The sequence below is a fragment of the Mustela erminea genome, chromosome 15, assembly GCF_009829155.1.
Source record: "Mustela erminea isolate mMusErm1 chromosome 15, mMusErm1.Pri, whole genome shotgun sequence".
NCBI classification, from domain to species: domain Eukaryota; kingdom Metazoa; phylum Chordata; class Mammalia; order Carnivora; family Mustelidae; genus Mustela; species Mustela erminea.
In genome coordinates this window covers 54,428,573-54,447,956 of record NC_045628.1, presented here as the reverse complement: position 1 = coordinate 54,447,956, position 19,384 = coordinate 54,428,573, and the positions used below count along the sequence as shown (strand labels likewise).

General features: G+C 35.7%; 1 protein-coding gene across 1 annotated transcript in view; it reads right to left on the bottom strand.

The window, feature by feature from the left end:
* DNAJC15 (DnaJ heat shock protein family (Hsp40) member C15) overlaps nucleotides 1-19,384 on the bottom strand; it is an 85,402-nt gene that overhangs the window by 52,750 nt on the left and 13,268 nt on the right. Inside the window, exons 2-3 of the mRNA XM_032314876.1 lie at nucleotides 3,633-3,684; nucleotides 518-591 (exon numbers count right to left, since the gene is read on the bottom strand). Coding sequence (XP_032170767.1) covers nucleotides 518-591; nucleotides 3,633-3,684 — 126 coding nt within the window. The remainder of the gene's footprint in view (nucleotides 1-517; nucleotides 592-3,632; nucleotides 3,685-19,384) is intronic.

Here is a 19,384-nt window from a genome sequence, read left to right as displayed (position 1 = left end):
GTAACAATAATGCCTGTAGATGAATATAGAAATCATACAGATTTCAGAACTGGAATCTTCTAATTTTGTGTTTTAGATGACCAGGTGGTGGTACAAGGGGACCCATTTGAAATTTTAGGATGAAATAAACTCCTGGGTAATAAGCTCCATCAGGGGAGGGACCATATCTGTTTTGTTCATTATCTATACCCAGCTTCTACCACAGGGATTAGTACAGAAAATCACTGCAAGAATAAATTAGTATTAATTAAACAAAAACAATAAATTACCTCAAAGTTGGTGTGATATTACTAAAAGGAATATAGTAATTAAATGTCAAAACAGGAATGAGGTTAGAAATAAAAATAATGTGACCAAGAAACTAAAAAAAATCAATAAATTAAACAAACTGTCCAAGGATAAAATGAAGAAAACTACAAATGTTGGAAAATCCAAGACATTTTCTGAATTACTATCAAATATGGCATATAAACAAAAATCAAAATGAGCCTTCTAACTAAAGCCATCTTAAACTCACAGGAGTGGAAATCTTCTTTGCTGTTTCTGTGATTACTTGTTCTAGAGGCTTCCAGATCTGAAACACATAGCGACCTAAATAATAACAGGAATAAAAGCAAATATATTTTCTGTAATCAAACACAATACCCACAAGGTACTAACCACAATATTTACTGATAGCTTCTTCCTTATATGTTATTTAAAACAATCATTTCAAAATCTACCAGAAAGTCCTAATTTTTCTTTTATTAAATTTTATTTTATTTTTTCAATGTTCCAAGATTCATTGTTTATCCACTATATCCAGTGCTCTATGTAATTCATGCCCTCCTTATTACCTACCACCCTACCCTCCTCCCTCCAAAACCTCAGTTTGTTTCTCAGAGTGCACAGTCTCTCATGGTTCATCTCCCCCTCCGATTTACCCCAATTCACTTTTCCTTTCCTTCTCCTAATGTCCTCCATGTTATTCCTTATGCTCCACAAGTAAGTGAAACCATACGATAATTTACTTTCTCTGGTTGGAAAGTCCTATTATTTTCAAATTCTAATTTATTAAATAGAGGAAGCATTTCATTTTAATATAATTAAAATAGTTCCTAAATTTATCAAGTTCTAATTCATGATTATAAGATTAGAAAATGTCAATGTTTATGTATCTTACACATATACAATATACTAGGTAACAAAAAAATAATATCCTAGTACTCTTTCTGCCACAAACTATAGATAAAGTCCTCTCACGTATGTATATTCACACATCTGGTTATTTGTACTGGTTTTCTCAGTGATAATCACTTTGAAATATATAGAAATCAAAAATTATTTATGATTTGTACAACACAGGAATAATTTTAATGGTGTTACCTCTAAAGTAAAAAAGCAGTTATGTAAAAAATATTCACCAAAGATGTTTTCTGCCAATTTCTCACTGAGGATGACTATTCTCCTAGGAACATATTTTATTTTGGTGCTTTCTTTTCTTAGGTATCCTATTAATTAAAACTCCTCTGAGTCTTCAATAGCAAAACAGGTTCCAAACTGTTTCAAGGGTATAAAACAAAAATAAAATATTACCTGGCCAATTTACCTTTTGTACCCTAATCAGCATATAGATTTACCAACAGTATTGTCTTTCTTCCCAAAAGTCTTGCTAGAAAACCCATTATGACACTCTGGACTTTATCCAGCCATAACCTTCTTTGCAAATCAAGACTTCCACTGGGAGAGTATAATTATATACATCTTTTAGAAAAAGTTACCGTCTAGCCATACTGTTATTCCTGTGCAAACAACATTTAAAAATGAAAAATAGGATGCTAGAAATGGAAAATGGGAAGTAGTCAACCCAAGCAGAAGATAAAAAAAATTCTTGAGATCAAGGATAACATTAAATAAATTAAACAAGTGAAATTAAATAACTAAAATAAGTGAAAGCCTAACTCCTTTAAATCTCTTATCCTAGAGATTTTATTTTTAATTTTTTATTTTTTTATAAACATATAATGTATTTTTATCCCCAGGGGTACAGGTCTGTGAACTGCCAGGTTTACACACTTCAAAGCACTCACCATAGCACATACCCTCCCCAATGTCCATAACCCCACCACCCTCTCCCAACCCCTCTCCCCTCAGCAACCCTAAGTTTGTTTTGTGAGATTAAGACTCTCTTATGGTTTGTCTCCCTCCTGATCCCATCTTGAACTTCCATCTGACTCTATAATAGTACAAAGCATACCTATTAAATAACTTCGGAATTCCTTTAAAAGCACATACAATCAGGCAGTCTCAATGAAAACAGCAAGTAAGGCCTTCAACAAGTGACATCTGGAGGTTTACTTGAATCATAAACCAGAAGATCTAGTTCCAACAAGTTTAAGTGTACTTTCTCCTAAATTCTATTATTCAGTTATATTTGGCTCTGGAAGAGATCTGCCTGCTACTTAATATTCAAGTTAGTAATAAGAACTTGGCAACAGTGTGGCATATATACAATACACATGCCAGTTTTTCTCATTTTAGAAAGAAGAACCTGGCAGAAGTACAGCATCTTTCTTTAATTTCAAATAAAAATCTTACATTTGAATTTTAAAATAACTATGTCAATAATAGTTAATACTATAACAGTCAGCACTACAATTGTTTCATGTTTATGGGCAAGTTTGTCAGAATTCCTTTCTGGACATTAGAGTCTCCTCATGAAACGTCAGATAGTTATAATGCTAAGACACAAGACCCTGATATCATAAAGACCAAGAGAATCTGAACCACTGATCTTCTTGATTTTAAAGCGTTTATTGTTAAGGTGCTTTAAAAGAGAGTTGTGTGAAATTAAGTACCATATAAAATGAAACAACAATTTTTTATGTATCATTTTTTTACTGGATATATGCCACAATGGTATATAGCTTCACTTAAGAAGATTCAAGAAGCAAAATCAAATCCATGGAACTTGAGATACAAATGCTAAAACAAAAAATGTAAATCTTTATCAACAAGGAGATGTTCTCAGATAACATATGATTAGGAAATAGCTATGCAATTTAAAACTGTAAGTTAATGCCTGGAAGATAAAGCAATTTTTGCTTTAAATATTTATACCTATTCTTTGGTGATTTGGGCAGTAAAAGAAATTCTCCTGAGTTTATCAAAGAAATTACAGCAATGTGTTAAAAATGAAGTTACTAATACATTACAGGGAACTATGCTCATCAGAACATGCAACAGCTCAGGAAATGTGTAATCTAATCCTGGAAGGAAAAAAAATCAACATGGGAGATTAAAGGAACCCTGTATCACTTACACTGCTTATTATTAAAGAATTTCTTTAAAGTATACTATAGCTCAAACTAAAAAAAAAAAAAAAAAAAAAAAAAAAAAATGCCAGGAAGGTCAACTACTATTAGGGCTAGTTTTCCTAACTTCTACTCTGTTAATTTTCTTTACTACATGGTTTACCTAGTTTTTGCTACATTGACAAATGTTCAGTGACTATACATGGAGGAAAAATGAGAATGTAGGTCTTAAAACCCAAACCTCAGAATACAGAGGGTCTCCTCATGAATCACTAGAGAAACTATTTGAAAATATTTCTCCTGCAACATTTATTGATAAGTTTTCTTTATTTATCTTACCTGCAAATGCAAGAGCCGCAACACCCAGTCCTACAGCGATCAAACTTCTTGCCTATGAAGGAAAAAATGATTATATCACTTACGGTCTTACACACTAGCTTTTTTAAAGTAAACCATTTTAAATAGTGAAAATAATTATTTTAAATAATGAAAATAATTATGTTAAATACATTTTCCTCAACCTCTGCTGTGAAGAAGAGAATTTTTTTCATCTGCAGTGTCTATGGGATTCTACCTATTGCATTCTATATCAGCTAATTTTCAGTAAACTAAAATCATTCTAGATATCATTTAATTTCCATATATTTGAATTCATTCTACCCAAGAGTTTGTATGTCACCTATTGGTAAAATAAAAATCTTTTAAAAAATAATGAATAACTTAAAAGTTAATTTCTACCTTTCTAGATTACTTTTTTTTAAGATTTTATTTATTTACATATTTATGTATTCATTTATTTTGGGGGGTGGGGAAACAGAGGGAGAAGGACAAGCAGACACCATACTGAGCACAGAGCCCAACATGGGACCCGATCCCACAACCCCAAGATCTTACCTGAGCCAAAACCAAGAGTTGGATGCTCAGTTGACTGAGCCACCCAGGCACTCCTGTAAATTATTCTTAATAGTCGGTTAAATATATTTATCTTCTACAAAGATAAAAAGCACATATTTCCTTAATATTTACAATGCTCAATGGCATTTGCTATATTTAAAATTTTGACAAAACATTAGATCTATGTTTAGTAAATAAGTCAACCTGACAACAGTTAGTAAAAATTATGAATAACTTTGGGGTGCCAGGGTGGCTCAGTGGGTTAAAAGCCTCTGCCTTTGGCACAGGTCATGATCCCAGGGTCCTGGGATCGAGCCCCACATCGGGCTCTCTGCTCAGCAGGGAGCCCGCTTCCTCCTCTCTCTGCCTACTTGTGATCTCTGTCTGTCAAATAAATAAATAATTTAAAAAATCTTTTAAAAAATAATGAATAACTTAAAAGTTAATTTCTACCTTTCTAGACCAATGTAAAAATGTTTCAATCAGTCAAGAATTCAGAATATAAAATTATGAGCTCATTCTGATAAAAATCTACTTTAAATTGGTTATATACTTCATATTATTCTAGGCTTTTCTCCTTTACCATCTCAGAAAAATATTTCAGTCACAACAGAAAAGGTTTATGTAGCAGAGATCAATGTTTCCCCCCAACATCCATTCTCCCTTTGTTCTCTAGGATCAGGAGTTCCTATTTTTAGCTGGACTTATTTCTAAGCCTCTCTTAAGTGTTGGCTTTTAAGATAATAAGAAGGGTGGTGGTATGTGCAACTTCTGAGAAGCCCTTCGGGGACAGGGGAAATGTCCTTCTCGAAAACTTTTCCATTCCTGCTTGTTGGAAATGTAGACATTCTTCCTGGAGCAGATCTTGGATAAAGAAGGAAAAACAATGGATGAAAGAAGGCTGTATTCTAGATTATCACGGAGCTGCCACAGCACCCCTGGACTGCCTTTTTTTATGTGAGATAATAATAGAATTCTAGCTTCATAAGCCACTATTATTTCCAGGCACTTGCAACCAAATCAAATTTTGATGATACGGAATTAAGTAAAGACACCACAGAAATATTTCTGCCTGATTAATGGTGAGAGAGGTAAATCCACAAGATCCAGGAAAGACCATCAAAAACAAATCCAGAATAGTCTCAGCAGGGATCAGAATGGATTCATTTCACATTGGTGCATTAAGTAGTAAGATGGAGGCTGAGATCAGAGGGATGATAAAACCAAAAATTCCTGCAAACATCTACAAGTCTACAAGTTCCATGAGGGAATACAAGTCTCAGGAAATCAAAGCTCCAAATCTTCAGGGGAAGATTTTATCATGAGAAACACCAGGAAACGAAGAGCAGCTGTATGAGGTACTTTAATATCCAGTAGCTCTCTCTTAGAAATCTAGAGCTCTTCATAGACAAGATGAAGTTTATCTATAGTTCTTAGTTCTAGTTCTAAGATACAACTTTCACAAGGCAGTATACTGGCACACTTTAGGAAAAGAAGATTTTTTTCCCCTGGCAGAGGAATGGAAGCCTAGTGCCAGCTATAGAGAGAGGCAAAATAGTTCCCGAAGTTCCTTTTAGGTTGTCTAAACAGGTTGTCCTGAACAGAAGGGAAGTGAGTACTGATTTAAAAGAAGATATTCTCTTGAGGTGTATTTTTGCCATTTTCTAGAGCTTCTCTGAAGCTATATAGTTTGAAATTTTCAGTCTTATCTTCCACTGGTTCACTTCAATGAACTTCAGTCCAAACAAACTACTCAACTATTTCATTGTGAATTATTTTCCTTCCTTAAACCTTGTTTATTCTTTCCCCTGACTAGAAATATTTTATCTTTGCCTACCCAGATAGGACTTGTTCTTGACAACACTTCAGCCTAAATATGCCACAGAATGGGAGAAGTCATTTGTAACAAATTACAATGAGCACATATCCAAAGACATATATAGAATTCCCCCACATCAATAATAAGTAGAGGGACAATCCAATAGAAAAATGGGCAAAACATCAGGAGCTTCATAGAAAAAAAGCTAAATGGTTAAAACATATAAAAAGTAATCAACTGAAAGAGTAACTAGGGGATACTAACAACAACAACAAAATGGCGCTGAAATATTAATACCAGCATATAAAGATCTCTAGCCTTTGTGGAACTTGTGCTGCCTACTGAGGGGTCCTAAGCACTAAGCAACAGTATCTATACTTCCGAGGATTATTGTAAGGATAAAATATAATAATGTATATAAAGAACTTAATATAGTGGGTTGGCACATAGTAAATAGTAAGTGGGAACTGCTTTTAATATTATCAATAAAAATAACTAGCTATTACTGAATATAAGTGGTATGACAGAAGTATGAATGGTGTTATGGAAACACTGAAATTTGTCTAGAGGAAGATTCATTGAAGTAATATTTGAGGTAGGCCCTCGAAAATGAATTGATCTTTTCTAGATTAAATAATCCCAATTTTCACATTTCAAAAAATGCATATTTAAAAAATACAAAGCCTTGAAAAGTTGAGTTATTCTAATTTCATATGTTTATAGATTAATATTGTGTCATTTTTATGACTTCAATTACTCAAAACACAAATAGCTGTCTCTACAATTCCAAAGAGATTTTAATTTAAAGGTATTTATATCAGAAACATTAAAGTACTAGGCATTTGGTCATTTTTCACTTTTTTAAAAAATTATTTTTTCATTTTTCACTTTAATACATAAACCTAAACTCTGTTTAGACTTTCTTTGTACTTCTGTCTTCCCTTATTTCTAAAGACCACATTATCCAAGTCCTCACTTGCCCTCTAGTTTCTGGGTGGGTTTTGCCAAGGAGAGGAAGTGTCAAAAAGAACGCCAAGCATAGGTTACCAATAGCAGGCAGGACTCCAGACACTTCTGCCTACTGCATCTTGGTATCAAAGTTGCCAAGGAAAACATTGTAAAGTCAAGCACTGGATAATGCTTTACTTAAAAAAGATAAAGATCAGTTCTAGTTTTATGCATTAGTCCCTTATGACTAGTGGGTGCCCCCAGCAGTTAGCTGACTAGAGGAAATGGGCCTATAAGCACCCACCTCTCTGGTGGTATGATGGAAGGACCTTCCCCCTCCCTACTCCACACTGTCTCTAGAGTCTGAAACACTGAAATATCTGAGGGCATATGTGAAGCCATTGATTATGCTTAAGCGGAGCAAAGAAACACTCAATAAGCCCGAAACCTGGAAAGATAATGCCACAGAGGTGGGAAATCCAGCAGAGGCTATATGAGATCCTCATCTCTTGGTAGGGAAGAATTCTGAGCCCAAGGCCCACTTTTATGTGGCCAACTGGGACTGAATACTGTGCATAAGACACAGTCCTTCCCAACAGGAAGCATTAGCAGAAAAGCAAAAGGTAGAAGGAGATCGAAGTAATGGTACAATTTACTCCCTGCTATGCCTCCTCTTTGGCCATAGCTCCTGTTAAAGGGCTTCTCTTCCAGGGGTGCCTGGGTGGCTCAGTGGGTTAAAGCCTCTGCCTTCGGCTCAGGTCATGATCCCAGGTCCTGGGATCCAGCCCGGCATCAGGATCTCTGCTCAGCAGGGAGCCTGCTTCCTCCTCTCTCCCTGTCTGCCTCCCTCTCTGTCTGCTTGTGATCTCTGTCAAATAAATAAATAAATTTTTTTTTAAAAAAAAAGGGCTCCTCTTCCAAGCCCACAACTCTCATTGGGTTCTGGAACATAATTGTCATCCTCTTGTCCCTTTCCCTGGGTGGATAAGTTTCTAACCTTTGCCAGGTTCTGGGGGATTCATCATTCATTTCTGGTTACCTTAAAGCATACCCACCTCTGCTAATAATTCCTCCATTAAACTATCTTCAAAAAAACCACCCATTACCACCAGACTCTCACTAATACACACATTACATACAGCAGTCACTATACTATGAACAAGGCAAAGGCCTATATCAAATGAGTCCTATGTAGGACACTGACCATGGTGGGCCTCTAGTGTTTTTATGAATCTCCCAAAGACCTTTTAATTTTAGCCTTATTACAAAATTACACTAATTAATAGTTAAATGTGTTATTTCCTTCAGTTTTCCCCAATATCAAGTGTCCTTTAAAAATCTAATGAAATCTATGGATCACCCCGGAAAACCACAAATACATTAACACAGCAAAATTTTTATATAGTTTGAAGGGATCCAAGGGTTTCTCTGAAGATTTTCAGTTTACAAGTCCCAGTATGAGACTCTCTGTAAAAAAATATATAAATAAAGAAGCTCACTAAAGTAAAAAAAGAGTATATCAGATATATTTGAGCTCCTAGAGCACATCAGAAACCTGCCATGTAATTTCATTTTTCATTCATTTAACAAGAAAAATATTAATAATATAACAAAATAGTAATACAAGAAAAATAATGTTGATGCCAGAGTTAACCTCTATTTCTAAAGACTAACGTTACAGAAAGATAAACGTGAAAGGCCTTGCAACCTTTAAAAACAACAAAACCAAACCCAGATTAGGTAGATCACTGGAGCAAATAAAAATATTCAATATATGACCAAAAACTGTGGAATCAAGTCTTATTTATCCACAGTGAATGGATAAACTATTGTACAGCTCATCAAAAACTCATTCTCCTTAATGGGATTAAAATTCCTTATTGGAAGGTGTTATATCTAATTTACCTCTTTAACGGTATTTGCAATTAATGATATTAAAATAATTTATACTTTTAAACATAGATAATTGATAACAAACAAAAACATATTATTTGAAAGATGAACTCAACTTGAGATTTTCAGAAAAATACCATGTTATCTTACTTACACAATCAGATTTTGTACTCCTGACATAAGAACAAAGGTCTTTCTCTGGGGCGCCTGTGTGGCTCAGTGGGTTAAAGTCTCTGCCTTCGGCTTAGGTCCTGATGGGATCGAGCCCCACATCGGGCTCTCTGCGGAGAGCCTGCTTCCTCCTTTCTCTCTCTGCCTACCTCTCTGCCTACTTGTGATCTCTGTCTGTCAAATAAATAAATAAATAAATAAATAAACGAACAAAGGTCTTTCTCATAAAGTTTTCAGTGGAAATACTAAAACTATTAGCTATAAGCCATTAAGTTAAAACTTTAACCTTAACTGGTCCAGAATAAGAATATGATCAATTTCCCAGAAAAACATATTTATCTACTACCTAACCATTTTCCATTCACTAAAAAGTCATTGATATTTTTCTTTTTCAGACACAAATTGAGAAAGCTCTAAAAGAGCAATAAATTCCCCAGCCCTCCACATATGTGAACAACCCCAATGGGGAAAAGAAACTATCTAATTACAAATACAGAAAACAGGAAGTACAGGAGAGCAAATCTGAAATCTCAGCAAGTAGCTCACACAGAATTCTTAACCATACCTTTATTTGGCTTTAATTTTTAAAAGCAAAATAATTTTTAAAAGTAAAATAATGGGCAATTTTTAAATTGCCCATGGTTATTTGGCACAACTGGGTAAGTATCAGAGAATTCCATCAACATCTTCCCTAATTTACAACTGTTGAAAAAATTTCACATAAGCTTTATTACTACGTTATTTCACATTTACTTAAACTTCAGTATTCTATCCTCAGGCTAACAGGATCTAATTTATTTCTTTTACATATGCAACATCGTATCTGATCCAGTGTCAAGCTCTTGGTATTCTTCAATTTTTATTTTGAATGTTTTTTAAATAATGACTCTGTAAAGCTAAATTGCCAGTAACAGAATGACAAAAACAACACTGCAAAGACAATTTAAAAGCAAAAGGGTGAGTCAGGCATAGTGTTAGTACCACAAGGAAAGTCATTTTCTAACAACGAGGCAATAACCAGGTTAAATGTCTAAAATTGCTCATGTGATTGGATTAGCATCATGGTACTTCTGTGATTTTACAGAAACTAGAGAAATGCTATTTCTTTGACTTAGGAAAACTATAATATGTGCTGAAAATAAAAATAATCAGGCAGTGGTATTTAAAAAAGAAAGACGTGTATATGCCTTTACTCTCACCTAGCTAAAACTGCCATAGTTGTCATATACACACAGAAAGAGAAGATGGTAAATGTGGATGCCATACAAGGGTTTTTGTTGTTGTTTTTATTTTTTTTTTTAAGATTTTTATTTATTTATTTATTTGACAGAGAGAGAGATCACAAGTAGGCAGAGAGGCAGGCAGAGAGAGAGAGAGGAGGAAGCAGGCTCCCTGCTGAGCAGAAAGCCCGATGCGGGACTCGATCCCAGGACCCTGAGATCATGACCTGAGCCGAAGGCAGCGGCTTAACCCACTGAGCCACCCAGGCGCCCTTGTTGTTGTTTTTAAAAATATCCACAAAGCTGTCTTGGGCAAGTTTTAGTTTTGAAGTATTTGCAGACTCGGATGTATATGGGTTTGGAAAGAACATTATCTAGACCTACAGAAGGTCTAAATAAATTCTTAGATACATTTTTCTTCTCTGTACAAAATTAGGCTAGAACATACTTAAAGAAGCAGATCTTTCTATAAAAGATCTTATATGTGCAGATATAAGAACAACAAATACCATGTGATTTTACTCATATGAGGAATTTAAGAAACAAAACAAATGAACATGGGAGGAAGAAAAGAGAGACGAAAATCAAGAAACAGACTCAACTACAGAGAACAAACTGACGGTTACAGGGGTGGGGGGTATGGGTGAAATAGATGATGGGGATTAAGGAGGGCACTTGTGATGAGCACCTGGTGTCCTACGTTAAGTGACGAGTCACTACATTCTACACCTGAAAGTAATATTACACTATATGTTAATCAACTAGAATTAATTGGTTATAATAAAAACTTAGAAAAAATGTATACATATATACATAAGAACTAGATCAGTTACACATCAGTTAGAAACTCTACCAACTAATTCTTTTACAACTAGTCCAGACTGGTGTTTGGAAACAGTGGTCTATATAGGGAAAATAGAAAACATTCTATTTGTTTCAATTCACAAATTCAGTTTTTAACAATTTCATTATGGTCACCTTGAAAAACAAAGACAATATGTATACACATAACAAATTCATGTGATATTGGCCAATGGTATTAATTCTTTTTTTTTTAAAGAAAGATTTTTTTTTTAAAGATTTTATTTATTTATTTGACAGACAAGTAGGCAGAGAGGCAGGCGGAGAGAGAGAGAGGAGGAGGCAGTCTCCCTGGTGAGCAGGGCTCGATCCCAGGACCCCGGGGATCACTACCTGAGCCGAAGGCAGAGGCTTTAATCCACTGAGCCACCCAGGTGCCCCAATGATATTTAATTCTTAAAAATTCAGGACAACTTTAGATTTTATCTGTGAAAAATGTCAAAAATCAGTTTTCACTGTGTTACCTTTGACCATACAGGAAGCATGAATACTTTAGATATTAAAATGTCCAGGCATATGCATAATAGCACTGCAGAAACCAATGAATGATAAACTCTCAATGAAATCATTGAATGGTTTCAAAATAGTTGGTGAGGTACCACAGAGATTCTTTTTCTTACACTGCTAAGTCTGACTGAAGAAAAAAGTCTTATGTCCACACTAAAAGGTATCAGAAGAATATTATGGCTTCTGATGTCTGTTGGCCTTCAAATCTGCTCAATATCATCTCCTCTTCATCTTTAACTCATACCATTCCCCATTTCTCTTTGCCTTTAGTATTCTAAATTTGTATTCTTTTATAAGACTTCATGTTTTTCATCCATGTGGCAAGCATGAACTACCTCGGTCTTCCACCCTGATTATCCATACCTTTCACCCCTGAAAGTATGGGCTTTGAAGTTAATCAGGCTCAAAATCCAAATCAACATTTACTGGTTCTGTCACCCTAAGCTGATTTGTCTGAACCCATTTCTTCACCTATACAATGGAAATGTGAATACCTATGTCATAATATGCTCAATAATTTATGAGACAAGGTTATGAAAAATGACCAGCACACTGTATAAACGTGGCAGATCTCTGCTACTCCTTCTTTACTCCCATGTCTTTACTCTTACTCCGTCCGCTTTGCTCAGTCCTCCTGGAAAATTCCTACTTACTCCTCAACAAATGGTTTCAAGGTTATCTCCCAGGGAAGCCTTCCCCATCCATCTCCTTACCCAAGCAAACCTCTTTAGTGCCCCCACAGTATTTAACAGATCTATTATAACACATGGTACAAAATTTAATAATGGTTTTACCTGTCTATTTCACTTTCTAAAATGGGAGCTTTCTGGAAGTAGGGACTATTTATCTCTTTGGATTTCCAGTACCTAACAAAGTACCCAGTACAAAGTAGCTTTTTAAAATTTTGTATAATGAGATGAAAATGACCTTAAGAAGCTTCCCCACTATACAAATGGCTTTTAGAATCTGTATGATTTATATACTGCATTGTGTGTCTACTAGTGAATGGAATTATATTTGAAATGGGAAAAGAAATAGACAGTGGTCATCAAATTTCCCTAAGACACAAACACATAATCAAGTCTCTAAACATCCTAGACCAGGTAAATATATCTAACAATCTCACAGATGACCAAGAAAATGAAATAAAGAGCTGTGTGAAGTTAAATTTCATTACAAAAATCAAGATAATTCACAGGTCCATGTAGGAAAACATGAAAAGACTGAATTGTTTTAAGAAAGAAAATAAAGAAACTTCCAATAAAAGAGTTAGGTACTTTTCAAGTAGCTATTTGGAGGATATCTCTCATCTTTGACTGGTTGACTGATTTCAAAAAAATACTCAGTGAGTGCCTACTATATTATATGCCAGTCCCAATTCTAAGTTCTGATGATTTATCAGACAAAATCCTTATCAGACAAAATCCTTATCCTTCTGAAGCTACACTTTAGCACAAGAAACAGACATTAAACAATATAAATCAGAAAAATATACAATAGAAAGTGTTATGTGCTGTAGAGAATATTAAGCAGGTAAAGAACTGGATGTGTACTTGTATACTGAGAGCAACAAATTTAGATAGACTAAGCAGGGAAAGCTTCACTGAAAAGGTGATTTTTAGGGGTAAAAAAAAAACCGGAAGGAAGTGGAGAAGCCATGCCAGTGTCTAAGGAAAGATCACTGGGCAGGAATAAGTATGAAGGCCCCAAGGGAAGGGACATACCATAAGTAAGCCTGGTGTGTTTAAGGAATACCCAGAAGGCCAATGTGCACAGGGCAGAAATTGACAGAGTGGGAAGGATTATGGAATGAGGTTAGAAGGTAACATGGGGACAGATCATGTCAGGCCTTAGGGGTCAACATAAGGATTTTAACTCTGAGTGATACAAGACATGACTGTTTTGAGAAGAAGCCTAACATTATCTTATTTAGAATTCTAAAATTCACTAGATGTCATGTTAAGAATAAACATGTCAAAGCCAGAGACAGGGAGATGACTTAGGAGTCTATTAAAACAATCCGAGAAATAATAGTAGCTTGCACCAAAGGGATTAGTGATGAAGATGGGGAAAAGTAGTCTGCTTCTGGATACATTCTGAAGGCTTTAAGATTTGTTGAGAGATTGGAAGTAATGAGAGAAGAAACAGTGTTCAATGATAGATGAATGGATAAAGAAAATGTGTGTGTTTGTGTATACACATATGCACAATGGGATATTATTCACCCATTAAAAAAAAAAAACAAGCAAATTCTGGGATTTGTGACAACATGGATGAACCTGGAGTAACTACATTATGCAAAGTGAAATAACCCAGACACAGCAAGACAAATACTATATATGATCTAACATTTATGTGGAATCTAAAAAAGCTGAACTCATAAACTCATTGGAGCGGAGATTAGAATGGTGGTTGCCAGGGGCTGGGCATAGGAGAAATGGGGTGATGGTGGCCAAACTTGCACTTATGAGTAAATTTTACACCTGAATTTGCCAAGAGTATGTCTTAAGTGTTCTCACCACACACATACACACACACAATGTGAGGTGATATATGTGTTAATTAGCTTGGTTGTGGTAATCATATACAAAGTATATGTATATCAAATTATACTGTATACCTTCAATATATACAATTTTTACTTGTAAATTATAATTCAATAAAGCTGGGGTATTAAAAGGAATGTCAAGGATATTGCCTTAAACAACTGGAAGAATGGTGTTGCCTGAGAGAAAAATCTGTGAGAGGACTGAGGTCAGAAGAAAGGGAAGTCATCAGCTCTCTTCTGGACTTTTTTTTTCTAAAAACATACCATGATGAAAATGGTAAATAAAGCCCAGGCAAAGCGGTATGTGAATTCATAACACCTGGGGAGAAAAAAAAGTTCTCATCTAAGAATGGAGAAGAAGAATGAGCAGGTTGTTTCAAAAAACATTCTTTCTTTGTTATCTTGCAGTGACTCAACTCTCAAGGGTTAATCACAAGCAAATCACTTTCTGCTGAACTCAGTGTTTTATGCTGCCTTATTATTTGGTTCAATTTCTACAAAGAAAGCTCTTTGAATTTAAACAGCGTAAGTGAAAAAGAAAAAAGAGAGGAAACAAGAAAGACTGTTGGCAAATCAGCAGAATTTGGGAAAGAAAGGTATTGCACATACAGATCAAAAGAAAGAGGAAAAGACAATTTATACTCAAGAAAAAGTGTCAGACATGATAAAATGAATGACATTAGGAAGAGAATTTTTACAATAATCATTCCCTAAAATCTTCAAGCTGGCATGAATTTCACAGACTTTCATATCTAAACTGGACCAGTACACATTAATTTACTTAACCTTTACCATCCATTGCCAAAAACAAATACATGTGAAACGCTCAAATACGAATTCCCCTGAAAACCTTAAATTAAGCAAAAAAGAAAAGACAAAGTGAACTACATCTTTATTTGCTCCACTTTAAAGTCACTTGATTTATTTTTAACTACAGGCAAGCATTAATTTCTATACCAAGACTAGAGAGTAAATAAAATGGCAAAACAAAAACAAAGCAAAACAATAAAATAAAACCAAAAGCCAAACATAATAAAAAACAAAACTCTTAGGCTTGGCCCGATTTTTAGAGAAGTATTTCTCTAACTTCTAAAATAATTAATAAAAATTCCCCAAACTTATAACCTCGCTATACATAATGATTTCTTTCTTTCTCTTCCTTCCTTCCTTCCTTTCTTCCTTCCTTTCTTTCTTTCTTTCTTTCTTTCTTTCTTTCTTTCTTTCTTTCTTTCTTTCTTTTTTAAAGTATTCATTTGAGAGAGAGAGAAAGAGAGAGCACAAGCAGGGAGGAAGGTCAGAAAGAGAGGGAGAAGCAGACTCCCAACCAAGTGGGAAGCCTTACGGAGGACTCAATCCCAGGACCCTGGGACTATAACCTGAGCTGAAGGCAGATACTTAACGGACTGAACCACCCAGGTGCCCCCACGTAATGACTTCTTAAGAATAATTTTTTTTTAAGATTTTATTTATTTATTTGACACAGAGAGAGATCACAAGTAGGCAGAGCAGCAGGCAGAGAGAGAGGGGGAAGCAGGCTTCCTGCTGAGCAGAGAGCCCGAGGTGGGACTCAATCCCAGGACCCTGAGATCATGACCTGAGCTGAGGGCAGAGACTTAACCCACTGAACCACCCAGGCACCCCAAGAATAGTCTTTTAAGTACTGTTTCTTCAGTGATCCACTTTCTTGTGATCCACCTTGTCTCCACTTTCTCCTAATAAAATAAGCAGCTTTCTTTGCTGATATTAAGTGTGGCTGGTTGAAGTCCCGCCCCCATATCAACGGAGCTGTGGATGCCTCAGAAAGCACGAAGAGCTCCTGGGCTTATCACAGGTTTGCCCAACAAGACTGTATATTTGGTTACAAGTCCTTAAACTCAAAGATGGTTCATTTCCATTTCCATTTGGTTAGGTCATCAATGCAACACTGATGGAGGTGTTGCTGTGTGGATTATTTCGAACAGGTGGTTAGTGTTTACTATCAGTTGCTTTTAAAGGAGTTTATCTTTGATAATATTGTGGGCCTTGTACAATCAGCTGAAAGGCCCTAAGAACAAAACTGAGTTTCCCTCAGGAAGCAGAAATTCAACCTCAAGAATAAGCTACTGTCTAAGTTTCCAGCCCTCAGGCCTGCCCTACAATTTTTTTTTTTTTTTAAGACTTATTTATTTGAGGGCGCCTGGATGGCTCAGTGGGTTAAGCTGCTGCCTTCGGCTCAGGTCATGATCTCAGGGTCCTGGGATGGAGTCCCGCATCGGGCTCTCTGCTCAGCAGGGAGCCTGCTTCCTCCTCTCTCTCTCTCTGCTTGCCTCTCTGTCTACTTGTGATCTCTCTCTGTCAAATAAATAAATAAAATCTTAAAAAAAAAAAAAGACTTATTTATTTGAGAGAGAAAGAGAGGATGAGCAGGGAAGGGAGGGCAGAGAGAGAAAGAAAAGCAGACTCCCTGCTGAGCAGAGAGCCTGATGCCATGTGAGGCTCAGTCCCAGGATCCCAGGATCATGACCTGAGCCAAAGGCAGGTGCTTAACTGGTTGAGCCACCCAGGCACTCCTGCCCTACAAATTTTAGACTTGCCAGTCCACACAATTACGTAAGCCAAATCAGCAAAATAAACAAATAAATAATACAAACTACTTGGTTCAGTTTTCTGAAAAATCCTGACTAATATAGATTTCTGCAGTGTTTCAGGATCAGAAAATAAAGCTTTTAGTTATATGCCCTTAATTTGTTCATTGTTCACTAATTAATCCAACATTCAAACATTTAATCTGATTGCCTACTACAGGACCAGGCACTGCACTAGGGGTAAATAAATAGAACAGTAAGATGACGTCACAAAAGTTACAAACTGATTCAAAATTTTAAAACAAAACATGTATGTCTTCAAATTTTGCTAGCTTGCTTTAATTATTTTATCTATAAATGTATCTAATTCCTTTGAGAACTTACTAAATTTTTAGCCAGAAATGCTTCCTGAAATAATAAAAGTATGCTAATACTATTTGTCAATGATTCTCAAAAGTTGACACATAGGACATTACCATTCTTAAGCTCAAATTTTAAACCAGATAAAAACATACTCCAGTTTCTTTGCAAAGGAACATGGCTATAAATGCCATCCCTTTTCTCATCTTGCTATATTAACGTGCAGGAGCATTGAGGTTAAGATCCACTGCTTTATACAATTATATTGAGATAACAGTGTGCAGAGAATAATGTAGTGCACAGACTTTGCTGGTGTTAATAAGGTTCATCAGTCAATTTTGGAACAAGGATGCACTGACCAAAATCCCTAAGCATATAAAATTATAGTAACATAGTAATTGGAATTATCTAAAAATTTGTAAAAATTTTTACTTTAACTTGAGATGGGAAGACTTCATTTTTATATCTTCAATATAAGTTAGTCAATGTAGTAGGGAGCAGTGGAATGGAGAGGCTGAAAGATGACTTCAGCAGATACTTGACCAGGGGGCACCAATAAGACACCTGAACCTACTCTTACACATTTTCCTTGAGAGCTGGTCCCCCCCTCTATCTGGACCATGGCACTTTTTCTCAAAATACTCTCTCTCCTCTGAAGATGCTGGCTGTGAGGAAGGGAGCGGAGGTACCTGAGTCATATCCCCACTACTCTCACTGACTCTATTTGTCCCTGCCCTTCTGTTTCACCACCCTTCACTAAAAGATATGATCAATCCCTATCCCTAAGGAAGGGTGTTTGATATATGGCTTTTCAGCTACTAAACAGCAAAAGGAAAAATTGAATTACTCTAGACAGGCAGGAAGATCAAGTAAACACCCAAATAAGAAAGAAATCAATGCCACTGGAATCTCCCCTATTCCAATAGAACCACCTCTCTACCTCCCAGTTTATTTCTGTTGTGATCCCAGACTAAAACTTCATGATCTGTCTCCCCTACTAAATTATAAGCCTCTAGAGAGCAAGAAGTAGGCTTTATTCGTCTTTAGTCCCAAAACAGAGTATGGGTCAAATGAGTGACAGGAGGGATGCCTATGGGGATAGATGGTTAGACAGACAGATGGCCAGGTGGCTGAGTACTCTGCTTCTGGGTAACAGATGGCTTCTGAGAAGAGTCCAGATAAACCTGAAGGACAGAGTCAAGGTTAGGCCAAGGAGGAAAATGGAAAGGTACTGGGACAAATAAAGATTAGAAGATGGGGAACCTGAATTCTGATTAAGGTTTTGCTCTTAATTCACTGTGAACTTAGGTCACCATGAGTGAATATGTCTCTGTGTTGGAGAACAGGGATCATCTATAAACTACGTTAAATACCTATAAAATGTTAAATCTAGATTAGATTCGTTGCCTGTGAAATATTTAAAGAAATTCAACCAGACAACTTATATAAAGTCAACTTCCATCTATTTAACAATATGGAATCATCTCAAGATTAAGCAGACTGACCAGAAGCAGGTAAGATCTTCAAAGCAAAATTCTAATCAGAAAATTAACTCAGAATGGTACTGAAAAACAACTATCACATTTGGAAAAGATTTGTTAAGAAGTAAGATCCAGTGTAGGCTCTGCATCCTTGCTTTGTGTTTCCCAATGCTAAACATGTCAAATCTATAAATGGAACTTTTGAGACTTGTTCTTTGATCTGAAGCTTCAGATACACCTGCTCTCAAAAGCTGTGTCTTTTAGGCACTCAAGGTTCATTTAGGTCTAAGAGTTGGTTTCTTAAACTTTCTTCACTGCCCTAAATTTCTCTTTCAAGTTTAAGGAGTATCCTTAGTTCTGTTTCTAAAATTTGGAAGAAAGGGACTTTTTCACCCAATGGATATCCTTTACCATTTTATTACTGTACTTTTATTAAATTATTTCTTTTCCCGTGACTTCCTGAATTAAGAGTTCTAAACTATCCCTAAATTAAGGTCTAAACTTTTTAGCCTTTTTTTAAAATGAGCTTTCCCCTCCCCACACCTCCATACTCCACACCTACGTCTCCCCTCAATATATTTATTTGTTGTCTCTTCCTGGAAAATTTCTATTGACTGTTTTAAAAGATGCAAGCAGAAATACTCACATTATTCTAGATACAGAGACACTATACTTTTATACAAAAAGATATATTTCTGTTTTATTTTCAACAGCTTCCACAGGGTGTCCAATGTTTTGCCGGCATTTCTTACTGCAATACAGTAAGTCAAAGTCACAATTATAGAGGTGAAACAAAAGACAGAAAACATCTAGCATAGAAAAAAC